General features: G+C 34.7%; 2 protein-coding genes across 2 annotated transcripts in view; one reads left to right on the top strand and one right to left on the bottom strand.

The window, feature by feature from the left end:
* Positions 1-13420, bottom strand: part of LOC117323007 (eIF-2-alpha kinase GCN2-like) — a 35631-nt gene extending 22211 nt beyond the window's left edge. Inside the window, 14 exon segments of the mRNA XM_033877990.1 lie at positions 374-549; positions 1847-1977; positions 2283-2383; positions 3681-3857; positions 4214-4366; positions 6830-6940; positions 7971-8131; positions 8332-8465; positions 9876-10054; positions 10468-10551; positions 11125-11298; positions 12016-12118; positions 12604-12722; positions 13157-13420. Coding sequence (XP_033733881.1) covers positions 374-549; positions 1847-1977; positions 2283-2383; positions 3681-3857; positions 4214-4366; positions 6830-6940; positions 7971-8131; positions 8332-8465; positions 9876-10054; positions 10468-10551; positions 11125-11298; positions 12016-12118; positions 12604-12722; positions 13157-13258 — 1905 coding nt within the window. The 5' untranslated portion in view covers positions 13259-13420.
* Positions 13421-18123: 4703 nt separating this feature from the next.
* LOC117322825 lies at positions 18124-19248 on the top strand. The gene is made up of 3 exons (XM_033877769.1): positions 18124-18211; positions 18395-18511; positions 18934-19248. The coding sequence occupies exons 1-3, from the start codon at positions 18184-18186 to the stop codon at positions 19155-19157; spliced, it is 369 nt and encodes a 122-aa protein (XP_033733660.1). The 5' UTR covers positions 18124-18183; the 3' UTR covers positions 19158-19248.
* The last annotated feature ends 474 nt before the right edge of the window (positions 19249-19722 follow it).

Raw genomic sequence — 19722 nt, 5'->3', positions numbered from 1 at the left:
ATACTTCATAGAAAATAAACCATTAACTTCTAACTTGTCCGAGATTTTCTGGTCGTTATGGTGTGTTATGCACACACATACAAAACCTATATTCCTCATCGAATGATCTCCGTAACAGATTTAGAGAGGGTACTTGATTTCTTCTGACATGGCCTACACAAGCTTTTTAGAGAAAGTTTTCTTACCATCTTAATGAAAGAGTGTGAAAAAAGACACAAGAACAATCATTTCTAATATCTAAATACATTGTACCAGTCTATAAACATCATTCTACAGAAGCTTTAAACAAGACACATGTTTAAACCTGAAGGATATGTCCTAAAGCAATCCCTAAATAAATCCCAAAGCTTTCCTTAGGAATGACTATAAATACCTTCAACACGTCGCCAAAGCCACCCTTGCCTAGAGATTTTAGGATCTCAAATTCATTTGTCAGTCGAGAATGGCCACTTGCTTCAAAAGCTGTAATAAACGGCTGTTCTTCCTCCTCTTCCTCCTCCTCCTCCTCCTCCTCTTTCTGATTATTCTCACACTCTGTCTCTCCACGCCCTAGTTGTTCAACCGAAACAGAGACAACACAATGACTTAATGAACATAAGGTTATCCCAGATCTACAGTACACACAGAATCAGTGAAGCGTAAAATATGTTATAGTGACCTTTATCATTCCCACCATTGACTGATTTGTCTCAAATTTTACTTTCACACATTGGGTATGACAGATTCACATTCTTGCAACAAAACAATGATGTCACAGGAACAATTCAATCATGTCACATCAACAAAGTGTTGAATTGTAATAACTGGACTATGCATAAATAAAAAGGAAGTATATGATGGGAGAAAAATAATCGTCCCCTACCTTGAGGATGAGCTAAAGGTTAGACAAGAATTCCACGGAAGTAGAGGTGTCGCCTGTGTATGCGAATAATTAAAGGGTCATAACTCTTTAAAACTAGGACTTGAATAAAAAAAAAAACAATAACAAACTTGTCTACAGTATTATGGTAACGAACATTCTATTTTCGCAAAAAAAATTAAAGGGCTATAACTCTTTTAAAAAGGTCCGAATAAATTTGGTTAACGAACTTGTCCACAGTATTATGGTAACGAACCTTCCCATGCAGTTTCAAATTAATCCAGTAATAATTATTCAAGTTATTGAGTGGAAACCATTTTCACAAAAAATTAAAGGGCCATAACTCTTTTAAAATGGTGCGAATAAATTTGGTTAACGAACTTGTCCAAGCTATCATGGTAATGAACCTTCCCATGAAGTTTCGAATTAATCCGCTCTAAACTACTAAAGTTATCGCACGAAAACCATTTTCCGGACGACGCCGACACCGACACCGCCGACGCCGCCGAAAAGTAATACCTATATGTCTCCTTTTTCAAAGGCGACACAAAAACCCAGAACATCTTGTATCACCAGAGGATTGGAGATTTTTCTATCACACTCTCAAGGTAGAGGAAGACTCTATTAGTCTCCAATTTAGCTGTTTGAGATCCCTCTGCCAAAACCTAGCTAGTATAACCAGAGTATACTGACCTTCGGAATCAGAAGTGAGTGACATCACAATACAAGAAATTTTATCATATATTTCCTTTGTGTTTGAAGTAATTAGATTTTATTGCTTCAAAGACTTTGTGTATCTTTAACTCTTGGAGCTGTTTGTGTTAAATACAATTTGCATCAAAATGTGAGTAATTAGAATAAATATTTGTAAATATCTGCAAATTTTTTAGCAATATCATTTCCTGAGTAAAAATATTAGTATGCAGTGATATACAAGATGGACAGGTAGTATTCATCATATCCTCTATTTAATCTGTCCTTACTTACCTGATGTTGGAGGTTTGTCCAGAGGTTTGACCTGTGTGTAGTGGACGGTCAGTGGGATGGATGACTTAATGAAGGGATGTTCTAGTAACTCATGCACTGCCCAGCGGTGCCGGTCATCTTTCAACAGGCATCTGAATGATATACAATATCCAATGAAACATTCTTCTCAAAATATGTTGTATATTAAAAATCAAAAACGTGATAAATGTCTTCCAAACAGTAATGCAACTGATGTGGATAAAATTTTTTAAAGCACTTTCAAAATGTGCATGTAATTAACCTTACATCTTTGCAACGTATTTTTCTCTGTCTATAATGACCACCTTTTCATATTCTACTTGGTTTTATAGCTTGCCTGTCAAATATTTCCATTAGTAGTCATTTCATTAACAGTCTATTGTGATCCTAAAACCTACAATGCAGTATTGGGACTTACTTTGTCAGGAAATCCTGGAAGTCTACTGGGAAGATGGTGGGTATGTCTGGTGTTGTTGTCGTTACCTCTTCTCCATTGCCAATGGACAGCAGCATCAACCCCTACAGCAGGTCAAGGTTCACAGTGTTAAAATTAAATATAAACAAATAATTAGAAACCAACTACATTATCACCTGTGTTATCCTGATCCTTGTCTTTATCAGATCTGACAATAGGTTGTAGCTAATATCAAAACAGAAAAAAAAACATACCGTATTTGACCTAATAAGGGCGCCCCTACCTTTTTTCAAGGAAATAAATCTTTGATCGAGTATCAAAATGGTGTTCAAAAGTAATAATTCATGTGAAATGTTTTGCTACTTTATGTGTTCAATTTTCTTCAGCAAATGAAGTAACTGGAAGACAGTTTTCGCCACATTTTGTCTATTCCTACAGATGACATGTCAGTGCAAAGAGCACCCGAAACTAAACACACATACAAATAATGACTTACCACCTTTATTTGAAGATAAAGTAAAAGACTTCATTATTGTTGATAAATAACTTTTGTTCAGAACAGAAAGCTAGTAAAAGACATTGTAAATCAATTATTAGGTCAAAGAAAACGATGTCTGATATGATCTGGGAAATCACCTGTTTCTATAAATAGAACACAAAAGAGTTCCATTTGAACATAAATGGTGGAACACACGTTCTCTGATCTAAAGATCAGCTGGCATGGTTTACAAGTTAACAGGAATATTCAAGTGATGTTTAAGCTTAATATATATGATAATGAATAGATATCTTCATCTGGAATATTTTTATGACTGCATATTTTACCGTTTCCACAGCCTTGGGTATTCTGCTATAAGGTATAGTCTGTTTCATAAAACTTCAGAATAACTTATCTTAATAAGGGCGCCCCCACTGTCAATTACCCGCGCTCTGCGCCCTTATTAGGTCAAATACGGTACTAAGTACATGTCCCCTAACAGCCCAAGCCAGATATTACACTGTAATGATTTATAAAGAAACTCGGATTTTCTAAAAATAGTAACAGTGACCTTTACTTAACAACCCTGAAACTAAACTTGTCCATGATATTACGGTCCTTTGTTATTGTGTGACGGTTGATAAAAAATCCCTGAAAGAACGAAGCGTCTAGAGCACTGACAAGGATTTTCTCAAAATAGTAACAGTGAAAACCCCGAAACTTAAACTTGTCAGAGATACTAGCATTATGGTCCTTCGTAATTATGAAGTTTGGGGGCTAACAACACTACAGAAATAATATCCTACCATTGTAATGTTCTAGAGAGGCCTAGGATGATAGAAATGGGACAGGTGGGGGGAGCTTTAACAAAAAAGGAAATCAGAAATGCCGTTACATAAATGAGGATTACAAACAGTAGTTACCAGTTGAAAAACATCACCCTTCTTTCCACCTCTACCAGCAGGGAGTGGCCTGTGGTCAGTAAAATGGACACCAGGTCGACTGGCTTCCACCATTAGGAAGAGGTCGGTCAGTCTCCTGTCCAGACTGTAGTCTGAGAGGCGTACTTTACCGGACTGGTCAATGAATACACTGGATGGCTACAATTACACAAAATATAATAACACTCATAACAACACTTTCACTAAAGGCAATCTAATACATGTACTTTTATTTCATATTTTACTACTAAAACATGCACATTTTTACAAGGAAATTCATATTCAAATCTCCCCCTTAGATTACGAGATGAAATTGACTAGAACTGTCCAAGTGAAATTTTATGATTTCTTGTGAAAATTTCAATGTATTCATTAATATCTTAATATTTCATTTCTCTATTCTTATGACTCAGTTATTTATTCCTGATTACTCTAAGCTGTTTGTGCCTCTCTAGACTTACCTCCAATTCAGAGTCTAGATTTACTCTCAGAACTCTACGATTCTTTAGACTTACCCTGAGATTCTTATGCACCACATCTTTGCTATGTATATACTCCAGGGCATGCAGGAGGTCCTCAGCGTAATGTTTGACTAAGTCAATGGCCACTGGCTGGTTCTTCTTTGTAAACATGTCCATACTCAATCCAGAACAGAACTCCATCAACACCTACAAATCAAAGTCGGTCATGAAAAACAGAAACATTTCAATTTGATCATTAGTGTATTATTATGTAAATTAATGTAATAGTAAATACTGGAGTATATTTGTTTCTACATAACCTACTATCATCAATGGTTGTTACGATCTATATACAGTAAAACCCTGTTATATTGCCACCCGTTATACCGCCAAACTCGCTTATCGCCATGAATTTATTCAGAACAGATTTCCTCCCACGCTAATGCACCCGTTTTACCGCCAAACTCGCATACCGCCATCCGCCATCATATTTCCAGAACAAACGGTAATCAAAGGGCAAAATTGGATTTTATAGTCAGACAGTTACATTTGTATCAGATGAAATGTCTTCATCTGGCCCTGGTATTTCTATTCTATATATGTTCAAGAAAAAATGTATAACATATATATCAGCTGACAACTTTACAATAGCTGAGTATAGTTCTTTCCCCATTTCTTTAATGCTTGTGGAAGATTATTGATGTACTCCTGAATCAGTAAAGCTGCTTGTAAACTTTGAAAAAAGAATCAACTGAACGACAAATCGGTCTATTAACAGAACATGTTGTTCAAGTAACTACAACTAAAGATAAAATCCAAGATGTACACAGCCGAAGTTTTTTTTATTTTATTTATACTATAAGTTATTAATAAGGCCTATCAAACATCTATTTTATGACCCCTTAAGTAACACATTTTAACTCTGATAGAAAACTGCGGTCGCGTTGTCCGACGAGACATATCTAGATTCTAGTCTTTTCAAACAACAAATAATAACCTTATTTAATAAAATCCTAACGAAAAACGGCAATGTAGTTTGTTACAACTTGCCTTCAATTCCTGGTCATATTTCTTGCGTATTCTAGCGACATACAAATGAATATGAAACTGCGAACGGTCGTTGGTTTAGTTACAGTAGACATAACCGCCATTTTGGATGACTAGTGATGAGTCACGTGACAGCTGAAGTTATCTCGTTGAATGCTCGGGTGGATCGAATACGTTAATAGGATTGGTTTTAAGCTATCAAATGTTCCTGCATATGAACTCAGGATGAACAGATGTGGATAATTTCTCTGTGAATGCATGTAAATTTCCACGACGATCAAACTGATTTTTCTACTTTCGTTTTCAAGGCAGTATCGAGACAGAACTACGTAATCCTACGCCAACAAAATTGCATATACTGACAAGGAAAAAGGTTAATATTTATACTCTAAAATAGTCTAGAACACCAAACATTCACATTTCATTTTAAATAATTGCAGTAAACACGGTTTACATCACTTAAATTGTGTCAATAATTGCTATCAAAATAAGAACTATATTAGGCTGCGGATGTATATCATTTGTATGACAGAAAAGAGGAATAGTTAGCCGGAACAGATCTGTCAGTAACAACATTTTCCCACCACGCCTATAACGGCAGGTGCCAAAGGCACCCTGACGTTAAAAATAATATCATCTTGACCTCGTTAATATCGCCAAAGTGGGTCCAGAAGGACGTGTGTTTATATGTTATTGTTACGTGACTGGCTACCGACTGACTGATAATTAGCTGTACACATGAAATCAATGAACCATGGCTAGTGCTTTGTGGTCTTTCTTTAGGTACAGGTAAGTTTCGTAAGTTATGATGAATAAAACTCACTATTGTGATACCGCTTCACGCTTTAAAACATTATGCAACTCTGTTACTTCAGTAAGATGTCGGATATATCACGTGATGATGGAACGTTAACAATAACCGGAAACCCTGCACAAAGATCTGAAAACATTGCTCGTGCGAGTTAATGATGAAACTTTGTCAACATTTTTAGAACACAAGCATTCTACAGCTGAATCAGACATTGAGAAATGTATATCTCTTCAACAGTTTGTTTTGTCAGTTTGTCGGTTGAAGGCAAAACAGACGACAATTGATACGTTTTCGGCATCGGGTAGAACATGCACAGTTAAACGAGGTAACAGTGAAAATCATGTTACGATTACTAGATAATGTGACGCAAATTACGATGACATTCTCGGGAAAATAATTAAATTAAATTTTATTTCTTATCAAAGCATATATATGTAAAATTCGATGCAATATTTTGACATGAATAAATTGTTTTTGATTTTGAAAGTCGTCAGTTGTTATGGAAGCACTATTCATAGTGTTTGGACAGTAAAGTTGTGTTTGAGTGGCAAACCCGATATACCACCAAACTCGTTATATCACCAAAACTGCGGAGAACAGAAGGTGCCGGTATAGCGAGGTTTTACTGTATTCAAATTAACAAGAGTAGACTATAGCTTCCAATCACATTGGATGTTACAAATTATGTATTTTCATGGACATGCATGTAAACCAATCAAAATGTGTCTTATAAAATATATTTAACATGGGAGTGTAGACTACAAATCTGAATTAATAATCAACATAGGAGTTACAAACTGCCTGATACATACATAAACTGTAATCTTGTCAGCCTCCTTCTGGTACTTGAATGACAGATAGTGGATGAGATTCGGGTGGTGTAGATGGATGAGCGAGTTCACTTCCTGTTCTATGCTCATCACCTAGACATTCACACAAGATCAAGGTCATGGCAGTGAAATCAAAATTAGATACATCAACAATAAATCAATGTCATGTACAGTGATCAAATCATGTCAGTGTCATGTCATTAAGAGATCATATTGATGATAGTTTGACTATGTTTTTTCATAAGGTCACATAAAAGGTAAAGGTAAAGCATGCTTCAAGCCAGATATCAGGTCTCTGGACCTTTTGAATATTGAAAAGCAGTCATGGAAATATTTTAGTCTATTTGACCCCTGTGACCTTGAATGAAGGTCAAGGTCGTTCACTTGAATAAACTTGGTGTGCCTTTACCCTAGTATGCTAAAGACCTAATATCTGGTTTGTGGGTCACTAGGTTTTTGAGAAAGAGTCATTTTAAGATTTTAATCTATTTGACCCATGTGACCTTAAATGTAGGTCAAGGTATAACTCATTTGAACAAAACTGGTAGCACTCTAACCCAGTATGCTACAGACCCAATGTCATTTCCCTAGGGCATCTTGGTTATTGAGAAGTTTATTAGAGATTTTAGGCTATTTGACCCCTGTGACCTTGAATATAGGTCAAGGTCATTCATTTGAAAAAACTTGGTAGCCCTTCACCCCAGCACACTGCAGGCCCAATATCAAGTCCCTGGGCATCTTGGTTATTGAGAAGAAGTTATTTAAATGGAAAAGTTGACGCCAGACAGCAGGTGTACTAAACACCTTTTATCCGTTGTTCTTCAAAACTGAATACTTTTTTTATTGATAAAAGCAATACCCAGGAATAATGAAACTAGAATCAAGATTTATTATAATTTATATGGACAATCTTGACAGTATTCACCAACAAAGGAGAATTTGCTGTACAAATAATTATAATTGTCCATTTTAAGAAATGGGATAACAAAAGGTAAATCTGAATCACAAAGGCATCATAAGTCTAAATGTTATTGATATTTGAACAACTATACATTTTGTGAGAGAACCATTACAGATTGTATGGACACATGTTACATTATTGTATTTGTTCATGATAGAATACCTGTTTCGTGTAATGACTGATGTCCTTGTCCTCATCCTTGGTGGTGGTCAGTTTGCGGCGGCCACTGTTGTGCCACTTAAGGACCCACTCCACAACGGCCACCAGGTCACCAGTTTGTGTATCTATGCCAGCATACACCGCACTACCATTGTTGCTATGGCCTGAAAATATATACCATTTTTTTTGTGAGAAATACTTCATTTTCAATGGTGAAAACTTGTGTAGCCGCTTTTAATCAACTGTCAATCACCAAAAGATTTGACTACTTGTAATAGGATATATCAATGAATTTAAAAATCTTTCCTCTTTAAAAGGCCTATAAATTTGTCCTTGTTATATGGGTTTTCATTCACTTTCTTACCCAGACACTTCCCTCGGTTGATGGTGCGGTCAGTCTTTGTGTTGAAGGCCAGTACCACAACACCACCGACATGATCCTTACAGTGAGGGTCAGAACTATCGCCACCAGAGTTACGATGTGGAGTACTAGTACGTCTGACAAGTGAAAATAACAAAATAAAAATCCAGTGTCTAGGACCAATAAAGGTACCCGCAAAAATTACTTAATTTTGCAATTTAAACGTTTTAAAGACATTTTAAGAACCATAAATTTAACAGTAATACATTATGTATTCAAAATCTTACTTACTTTTTTATTTCACTATTCCTTTATTATCATTACAAGTGGCATTACTTTTTTAATCATATCTTATATCCAACCCTTAGTTCTAAAATGGTTTTAAAATATCCCTGTAGGGTTGCAGGTAGCTTTTTTATTGCTCTATTTAATTACTATCTACATTTTTAAAATATATCCGAACAAGCTAGCTTTGAGGTCTAAAATGGTTTAAAATGTTCCTGTAGGATTGACAGTGATAATGCCAGAAACCCTGTCTGACTGGATGAAGTAAGGTTAGACCACTAAACCATTAACATAATTACTTCTTGATCCCATAACAAATTGTGATGTTTATAAACATAAACTATAGACAAAGTAATACATAAAGGAAAAGAACAAGAATTCCACGGAAGTGGAGGTGTCGCCTGTGTATGCGAATAATTAAAGGGTCATAACTCTTTAAAATTAGGACTTGAATAAAAAAAACAATAACAAACTTGTCCACAATATTATGGTAACGAACATTCTATTTTCGCCAAAAAAATTAAAGGGCTATAACTCTTTTAAAAAGGTCCGAATAAATTTGGTTAACGAACTTGTCCACAGTATTATGGTAACGAACCTTCCCATGCAGTTTCAAATTAATCCAGTAATAATTATTCAAGTTATTGAGTGGAAACCATTTTCGCAAAAAATTAAAGGGCCATAACTCTTTTAAAATGGTGCGAATAAATTTGGTTAACGAACTTGTCCACAGTATTATGGTAACGAACCTTCCCATGAAGTTTCAAATTAATCCTGTAATAATTATTCAAGTTATTGAGTGGAAACCATTTTCGCAAAAAATTAAAGGGCTATAACTCTTTTAAAAAGGTGCGAATAATTTTGGTTATCAAACTTGTCCGAGCTATCATGGTAATGAACCTTCCCATGAAGTTTCGAATTAATCCGTTCTAAACTACTAAAGTTATCGCACGAAAACCATTTTCCGGACGACGCCGACACCGACGCCGAAAAGTAATACCTATATGTCTCCTTTTTCAAAGGCGACACAAAAAACTCAACTATGAATATATATGTTTAAATTTATGCAAATTAAAGCAGTCTGAGAGATATATTCATAAAGTTGCAGTTACTTTGAAGTGGAGGCCAGTCATTTCTTTAACAGGGCACGAGCTTCTCAAACACCACAGTACCAGGACATCTTTGAAATCTGATGACCAACCAACAATTCTATAATCTATAGAATAACAGGTAAGAAAACTTCTTTTACCAACTATCCTCACCTTTGTCGACGAGGTTTTTGATCACCGTTTGTATCCTGAGTGCTGAGTACGATGAGAGGTGAAGGCGATACTGACGCCCAGGGTTTACGACGGGGAGTTCCAGGAGTCCCAATAGGGGAGCAACTAATGACATCAGTGGATGGTGTGGATGGCTCCGAGCTGGCTGATGAATCATTTTCCTGGTAAAGATACAATATTAAACCCACACTCTTAATGTCTATGATGATGTATGGATTCCAGCAATATATTCTTGGCATTTCACTGGCTTTTACTCAATATACTTTACTGTTTCTTGAATTCTTCCTTACACAGCTGTCTGACAGTATTTATTAGAACTAGATATTGGGAAAAAATTGAAACGATACAATATTTTGATGAAACTAATATTCAATATCTACCGCCGACTGTTAGTAGCAACATAGTTGTTTTAGGTATACAAATAATGATAACGCCATCCCCTACTTTGAGTCAAAGTTTATGAATTACATGTAGCCCGCTGGATTTATCAAAAGTAATACAGTAATGGTTGAGACTGTATATCTACCAATACTGATAATAATAACGAAATATTGACACTCTAGCTGATAAATACCTGATGAATCTCTGACTTGACTTTCCGTGTTTCCACCCTCAGGGCTGCTTTTCTGCGCTCTATCTCATCCTCCAAAAGCTGGCGCTGTAAAATAATAAATACATAATTCATCTAGAGCACTTCATTAATTAAGTGTATTAATTACAACACACTTACCGTACGATACATAAAGTATCAATATGTTTTTTATTAGTATATGTCATGACTTTCGATATACTGTATACATCAGCTAGCTTTCAGCTACAGACTACAATTTTTTTTTTTTGCCTTGCTTAAATTTCTTCCTAAAACATAGTGCTGCATTTCATATATCTCTTCCAAAATATTTCATATATCAACCAAGTAAATATTATAAGCACATAGTGCATGGTGACAATCAATACATTTGTAAAATATCCCTCTTTTGTCATATAAGAATACAAATTTCAAATCGTATCACAAATTTGGAATTGATAACAAGTCAATGTCAACTTGGAGTGTGACTTTTGTTTCAGATAAATGTTATTGAGCTTCATACTAGGAGGTGTTGCATATGATAATATAATTGGATTACTAATGATAACCATACAGTGATATGAAACATGTATCCACATGTATCCACATGTATCCACATTGTTTTATACAGAGAAAGCATCTTTGTCACATCTAAGTACAGACCTGTTTCTCCTCTTTCTTTTTCAGCAGTTCTAGTTGTTTCTGGTGCTCCTGAGCAAGCTTTTCCTCCTGCTCCCGTTTGTTCGACATCATTTCTTCATAGAAAGATTTTGCTGGGGGTCGATTGTGTGTGTGTAAGTACTGTTGGACAGTCTGGGCCAGTTCGAGTAACATCACCTAGAAAATAGGATTGTAAAAGTATAACACTGTATACTATAATAAACAACAGAAAATTCACCACAGGAGAAATAAAACAATGAACTTGCATTAATCATGAAACAGTATTTTCACTAGACATTGGTCTGTAGAGCTTTTCAATACAATTTGTGATGTCGCAATTATTGATTATAATCAATATCTAATCGAAAAGGCGACTGATTCTCAATCGACTATGAGATGTCAACATTGATGATTGTTTCTAAAACTGGAAGAACAAGAACGGGAGTTCTATGTCATTTTACTCTTAATTATAACTTCTTTCCAATTATGCTCATTAACTATAATTAATTGCAAAAATATCAATGATAACTGTTTATCAATAAAGATTATAACGATGAAATGGAATGATACAAAACTACAAGGAACAAAGCTAGTATAAAACCAAAATGGATTCAAAATCTGCCTTGGAGGAAATATGCCTATTTAATCCTGGAGTAAAGAAAAAGTAATATTTTTAAAAAGATTTTATAATGGTAGGCTTACCTATTAAGAACATAAAATCGATTGGTTGACACAAACCGATTATATTCAATCATCAATGTTGAAATCTCATCACTAATAAATACAGTTGGTCATGTCACTTAAAGTCAGGAAGGTCTACAGGTTTTTTTTTCTAACTATAAATTATTAGGGTGATGTTGATATCAATAGGATGGTAAGTATAAGTTATTTTACTTCTCCTTTTAAGCTGTTGGCTAACTCGCCCACTTCTCCCTTCAATTCATCCAGTTCCTTATTAGATAGCCCTTTATAATTTTCAAAGGCAATCTCTGGAACCCTGAAAATATATATATATTTTTTTTAATATTTTTCATTTGAAAGCATTGTGTACCATATCATGCCCACTTTTTAATAAATTTCATTCATGAATTTAAAAACACTTTGCAGAATGATGTTAAACACACAGTGCATGGTATAACAATTAACTTATTTGGATAAATTAAACAATCAGGTTGGAAACTCCCTTCTGAAAAATAGTGGTGTTGGATGTTACAAAATCATTAAAAATCTGCAAAAAATAAAAATAAATAAAATGTTTGACCAAATCTTGTTTATATTATAGCAGAAGAGGTTTGGTTACCAATTGAATAGTGGAAATCTACAGTAAGAGAAATGGGCAAATAATAATCTAAGCTTAATACATGTACATGCAAAATACATGAAATATAAAGTAAAAATATTACACGACCAAATACTTTTGGCACATCACTGTATATATCTAAAGCTCTGTGATTAATATACAAAATGTAATGTATTTCATACTCTTCCGGATATCTTGGTGGACATTTGACCACCATGTCCAGTCTGGTATGGACCACTCCATGGGTTCCACAACTCTGTTGAGGTGTCAGCTTCAATTTCACCCTTAGGGCCTGCTTCACCTGGATAATCCGAGAAAATGACAACGTGTTAATTCAGCTAGTCTTAACATACACACGGTTGGTATTACTGAACCCATGCATGTTTAATATTAGAAAATTAATCTTGACACACAAAATGCAATAGACACAAGGCCCATTTTCTTTATATAGGATCGATCTACATGAAAAGGTACTGCTATGAAAAAAAATACGTGCAGTCCATAGCCTAGAGATTAGAATTTTTGGGTCTGATTTATCGACATGTAGCAACTGTTTGAACTGGTATATATGGCACTCCCAACAATATTAGAGGTTCGACAAAACAAGAAACTTTTGACAGCTGGCGGCTGGAGGAAATGTTAGCAAAGATTGAAGTTACTTTAACAAATAGGTCTAAATCTATCTGAAAACGATGATATATGTGGTTTACTTAAGTAACTAGCTATTACACTTACTTGCCATACATCTTGTGTTCGGAGATCCTCCACATCGTCCATGTAAATAGCTTGCAGCACTTGAAGTTCATCTTCCTGTCGTTCACTGAAGTCTTCACCCATCTTCTCACGAGAAATCAGTCGTGTACCGACATCGTGTTGTCACGGAAATGTGGTGTCTCCCACAAACACCTTCAAATTGACACTTTCTCCTCCATTTTTTATGTGTCACATTTTTTATGTTATGTCTGCATGTATTCAAAACTTTAAAAACATCTACCGGAAGTGAATATGTGGTGTTTATACATTCAGAACAAATGTCATTGCGGATCGTTCATTGGCTAATAACAGAAATTAAAGAAACGAGCAACATATAATGCATGGTTATGGCTTGTGTTGAACGACAATGAAATGCTACTTTTCGTGTTAAAATAAGATGGATAATAATTTATTTCGAAATAGATTAGTTTTGAAAATAATTTGTTACACCCCCCCCCCCCCCCCCCCCCCCCCCCCCCCCTTTCGAATCGTGCACAGGGGCTTGCATTTAGACCTACTAACACATAAGACCGAAATCATATTTGGCGTAAACATTTTTGTGGCTTATAGGTACATTGATAAAATCAATTATACGAAGTTGTCGAAGACATTAAGTTATAAGAATCATTTTGGTAATAGTATTACCTTTTTTTACTAGATAATACAAATAAGGTAATGTTTTTTTAACAAGTTATAGGTATATATATGTACCTTTATATCCTTTTGCTACCACCACCGGCCATTTTATTTTTGAAACAGAATAAATGAAAGTAATAGAATAAAAACTATATCATTGCCATAATGACGATATAATCAACAAATTGTTTGATGTTTGAATAATGATATCAAGTTGTCGATAACTAGCACGTTTTAATAGCTACGGACTCAAATAAATATTTGAAGTCGCGTTATAGTTGATGGGAACACCATTAACACACATCAAATATTAAAAGTGAATGTTGAAGTTGCAAAGGTTGGCGGGAGGGAAGGAGAGGGTTACTAATTAAGACGGCTGCTGGGGAATAAAAATCATATTATTAACACGCTAACGAAAAGTATGCATTAAGTGTAGCGTAGAATCATCGAATCAATTCTTAGCTCATGCTTTTGAATATTTATTTCAGGTAATATGTGCACATGCTCAACAAAATAAAGAAAACTGAAATACATGTATGTCCGACGCTCAACGAGAAGAAAAAAAAATTATATTTCATCAATATATTCTACCAAACCAGGGGCCGCGGTGGCCGAGTGGTTAAGGTGTCCCGACACTTTATCACTAGCCCTCCACCTCTGGGTTGCGAGTTCGAAATCTACGTGGGGCAGTTGCCAGGTACTGACCGTAGGCCGGTGGTTTTTCTCCGGGTACTCCGGCTTTCCTCCACCTTTAAAACCTGGCACGTCTTTAAATGACCCTGGCTGTTAATAGGATGTTAAACAAAAACAAGCCAAACCATCTACCAAACCACACACACAATCACGACCTAACACCGACCTGTCTTTTATTTCAGGAAAAGTGCTTCAATCCGGTTAAAGGACTGTTTATAAAATACACCCGTAAATTCCACAGAAACGTTTATTTATCAGTAATGTTTGAGTCATTCATCCCTATTGTAAAACTGACATCGTCTTTGGAAACGGACCCCAATGTGTCGATCTGTTGTGTTGGATATTGGCGGGATAAAAGTTCTTTAAAACAAATTATGATGCAACTTGCCTGGCTTTAACTGAATGCATAGCGACTGTAAAACGAAATCGTCATGTTTTAATGAATCGAATGAGCTATTTTCAAAAAAAAAAAAAAAATGAAAAACGTGTCATTCATTACTTACTTTAGGACAGTTTGAAACAATTGTATTCCGACGTTTTTCCATTTTCAGAACGTTATTTTGTATTTTCAATGAATAGGCTAATTCTTATCCGTCTTCTCGTTCAAATCTTTGACATTTCAAACTTTCGAACATGGCCACCTTTTTGGTGCAGACGACACTATCATTGGAAACCAAGCGTCGCAATTTCACGCATGCTCAACAGGCATTGAAATCGACTTTGACAATCGATTGGTTCGTGTCATCTCGTGACACACAATCACGCAATTTTGATTGACAGGTTATATCCATTTCGGGCGTGGTTATCAGCATTAATGATATCGACAGCGAAATGTATTGCAGCGTGCTTACAATGTAAGGGAATTTATTAACTTAAAATTTTCCATTGGAGAGCATTGCAGAATTTAAGGACGGTTCATTAACTAGATTCCCCTTAAATTCTGTAATGCTTTTCTATGGAACATTTAAGGCTGATGAACCGGGGCCAGAAACATAATCACTTAGCTTCATAACACATTATTAGCAATCTTTGTGAATTACAACCAGATTTTTAAATTTGTTTTAGCCACACTTCCGGACATTTTGAGCTGATATGAATTTCCACGGGAATATGCTGTACATATGCGTGGCTGTGTTCCTGCACAAGGACTAATCTAAATAAGTTTTTAAAAAACCCAGAATTTAATGAGAATGTGAAATTTTATTTCTTGTCTCATTGTCATACTTGTTAATATTTCATTATTCCCAACATGTTCGGGGTCTGAACAATGGTTTCCATGACCCTAATAGTGACAATGATTTATCGTATATATTTTAGCTCTTGGGAATGACTATAAAAAAAGAAAAACCCATTATAAATATACTGATGAAAATAGCGCTGTGGGATACAATATTTGATATTTGAAGTTTTAAGAAGTGGAAATAAATTGTTGTCTGTGCCTGTGAGACGAATCTTAATGTTTGAGGTTTTACAGAAAAAAAAAAAACAACAACAACAACAAAAACGAAAACAAAAAACAAAAAAACAAAACAAAACAAAAAGAACGAAAGAAACCCAACTGATACGGCGTCATCAGGGAAAGATAACTCCATAATGAATAATTTTGCAGTTACCTCCCCCTGTTACTATACTGCCAACGCACGCGCATTATTGCGTAACAACACTTTCCTTCACAACGCAAGCCTATATATCTCGTGTGTTGGAATGCTCCCTGTTTAAACGGATATTATCAGGTAAGAACAGCCGTTATTTAATTGTTTTATCGAAATTATTAATGGACGTGTTCTAATGAACTAGTGTAAATTATAATAATGCTTAATTTATTACCAAATAAGTTTAAAAAAATCTACGTTCCTACCGACAAAATAGATCTTTTAGAAGTATGCCATCATATACTAGTAGACTAGTCAAAATATAAACAATATATTGAAAGTATATAAAACAGCATATTGGCACATTAAGTAAAACTTAATGAAGCCGATGTGTTTGTTAATGTTTTAAAGAAATATAGGCGTCTAATTATTTCTATAATTGCATTATAAGATTTAGTTTGCATTCCATTACTTTGTAATGCTGTTTAATTAGATAGTGGGAATCTCATGCGATTTTACCTAACAAATACTAGAATTACATCATTTTTACATATATTCAACAAATGTAAACAAACCTCCGTTTTAAGATATCATTCCTTAAATTCACGATCGACACTTCCTTAATTGTTAATATTGCTTGATTTAATTTTTAAATATCGTGGGATCGCATCTGGTTCATTAAGACAAATTAACACTAACATAATAAAGTGGAAGAACGCCTGTCGATCGCGGAGTTACTTCCCTGTATACTGATACCGCTCTATACAGTAAGGTAGACTGGAACAGTGATGATGGTACATCTGTTTTAAAAATATAATTAAATATAACTGTTACGCCGTTAATATTAAAGTAACGCATACGCATACTTTCAACCATTGCAAGTACTGTTCTATGGGAATATAAAATCCCTTTTTACAGATTATCATCAACAAATTCTTCTTTTTTACCTTCTACACTTCGTTCTTGGAATAACCTCGAAAAATCTGTAAAGTCATCAGTATCGCTAAATGTATTAAACAAATCCTTAAAACCCGTTGTTGTCTTTTCTCCTTCATATTTTGGCATGGGGGATCGTAAATTAAATATTATACATACGAAGCTGAGATATCAATGTAGTTCTCTTAACTATGATATATTTCGGGTAAATTTTGTGGAAACCCCTAGCTGCTCATGTGGATATAGATGGTAAATTGTTCATCACTTTTTCTTTCAATGTAGCCTTTATTCATACTGTTGAGAGAAACGTCCTTATGCAACACCTGAACAATATTAATTTAGAAATACCTCGCGATTTAGATTTACTCTTATTCGGTAACGAAGATTTATCGTTTGAATGTAATTCAGAAATATTCTTGTATGTCCATACTTTCATCAAAACTAGCAATAGATTCAAATAATAAAAAGACTGATTTATTCGCTTCCCTTCTTTTCTTCCCTTTTTCCTCACCCTTCCGTTTCCCATTATCTCTTTCTCTCCCCCTGTCCAACTCTATCTCTCCCTTTTTCACTTTTTCTCCCTCCAGAAAAAATGGTATAATGATGTAAATTTATGTATAACCCAATCCGTGTTAAACTTTTTGCAATAAAATATGTTTAAACAAACCGCTCTATACAGTTGGGTAGACTTGAAGAAATACATATCCTACACCATTTGTAATAGAAATCACAAATTTCTGTACGAGTTGCTTAAGTTTCAAACAACAACTTGTCTTAACTTCTTTTGATTTTTTCCTTCAGAAATCAGAAATGGAAGAAATAGACTTAAACGACCCCAGACTTGTTACGAGCAAAGCCGATGCTAAATATATGCAGATTAAGACTATCTTTGGTAAGTTTGATTTTTATCGGTTTTACATTTCGTTGAAAAAGATTTCTTCTCTCATTGTACATGGCTGTTCTAGATCTGGTATAGTTAATTTAAACCTGCCTTTATATAACGATGATCTCGTTATGACAGTCATTCACTTTCCAAGATTTTGTTTTGTTTTAGATTTTTTCAAAGATGTACAACCAGAAGATATTCAGCAATGGCCAAGAAGGTCCCTACTGACATCAGAATGGACCGACACAAGGACAAAATTCCTCCAAATGGAATTTCCGGACGAAATGGCAAAATGTACGTTTTACAATCTACGTTACCATGACTACATAAACGCTAAAGCCAAATTGCTTTTTTTTTTTACATAAACATTATAATAAAACATCAAAAGTATTCATGTCGGTGACATAAAACATTAATTCTATTTATTTTCTGATGAAATGGTGATTTAAATATGTATTTGTCGCTTTGTGATTGCAGTAGCTGCAGATAAGAAAAGAGCCGAATACCAAGACAAATGCAGGAAATTCTTTTTCCCAGAAATATATGCCGTGGAGGAGTTCAGCCGTCTTGTCAAAATGAAACTCCTTGAAAAACGTAAGTTGACCTTTTATTGTTTTATCCCAGTTATGGAATGATATCCTTTTATGACTAAAAAAACCTTAAGAAATCACAGGAACTCGGAACAAAGTCACAGCCTTACGGTCCGTTTAATATAACAGATATTTGTATTATTTGAGGGTCGTTGGAATTTGCAACAAACTCCATAAGATCCGAATTTAAAATGACACATACTATCTTGATAAATATTTCATACTCTTTTATTTTCGCAACATTTTATTGGTCAGAACGGAAAAAACCGAGTGTTTGCCTACGAAAATTGCTTTTTTTGAACCAATCGAAACATCTCGGGCACTTCCGTAAAAATTAAAATCTTTGGCGGAAATGGCCGAAATGAAGGGATTGATTTCGGATAGGAACTGAACTACATTTAACATTTTATTCTGCATCTTATACAGGTAATGGCGAAAAGGCAAAGCGTGCAAAACTGTTGAATGAAATTGAGAACAGTAAGAAGGATAAAGACAGAGAGCAGAAGAAAGGCAATGTCAAGGAAGAGGAGAAATACGATGAAAAGGAAGATGAGAAAGAAATGATAAACATCGAAGATGTGATTCTCGTAACACCAGACACACACAAAGCAGGAAAACGGAAGTCTTTTCTCTCCTGCTTCTGTTTCTAGACTTTTTCTTTTAACTTTCTGAGTCTACTTCATCTCTGTATCTGAATACCCTGCTGGGTTTTCTATTTCTTTTCCAACTATGATTGTGAACATTATAATTGGTTATGCTATACGTACAAATTTCTGCAGTGGCAATCAATTCTATTTTCCAATTTGATATATCAATTTCGCTTTAATTTTAATGTTATATACGGATTGGCAAACCAAAATTAAGTTAATTTTTCTCTGAAATTTTATTTTTCTAACATATTTTTTTATGAATTGATTGCTTTCTTTATGAATTTACATATTTTATATTGTATTTCGTAATGTTGTGTACAGTTCTTTTAACAGAAATAGTTTTATGTAATGGCAATTATTTTGATAACATATATTGGTAAAATTTAACTTTATTAATAGGTACAATTACAACCCATTGCCTGGATCAGTTAATATTGAAAATCGCATTTTAGTGTAGGCGCATTTTATGTTGAGTTCGAACATGCTTGTTACTAGTAGTTGGTTTCAGTAGGTAACGTATTGTTTTCTGTAGGACATGGGTTGGGTTAAGTGGGCTGAGGGTGGA

This window comes from Pecten maximus, chromosome 3, assembly GCF_902652985.1.
Source record: "Pecten maximus chromosome 3, xPecMax1.1, whole genome shotgun sequence".
Taxonomy (NCBI): Eukaryota; Metazoa; Mollusca; class Bivalvia; order Pectinida; family Pectinidae; genus Pecten; species Pecten maximus.
The sequence above is the reverse complement of the archived record's forward strand: the minus strand, read 5'-3'. Positions and strand labels throughout refer to the sequence as shown.

Coding starts and splice junctions, on each gene's coding strand:
- LOC117322825 (XM_033877769.1), top strand. CDS start 18,184: ATGGAATTTCCGGACGAAATGGCAAAAT. Junction 18,212..18,394: donor TCCGGACGAAATGGCAAAAT/GTACGTTTTACA, acceptor TTGTGATTGCAG/TAGCTGCAGATAAGAAAAGA. Junction 18,512..18,933: donor AATGAAACTCCTTGAAAAAC/GTAAGTTGACCT, acceptor CATCTTATACAG/GTAATGGCGAAAAGGCAAAG.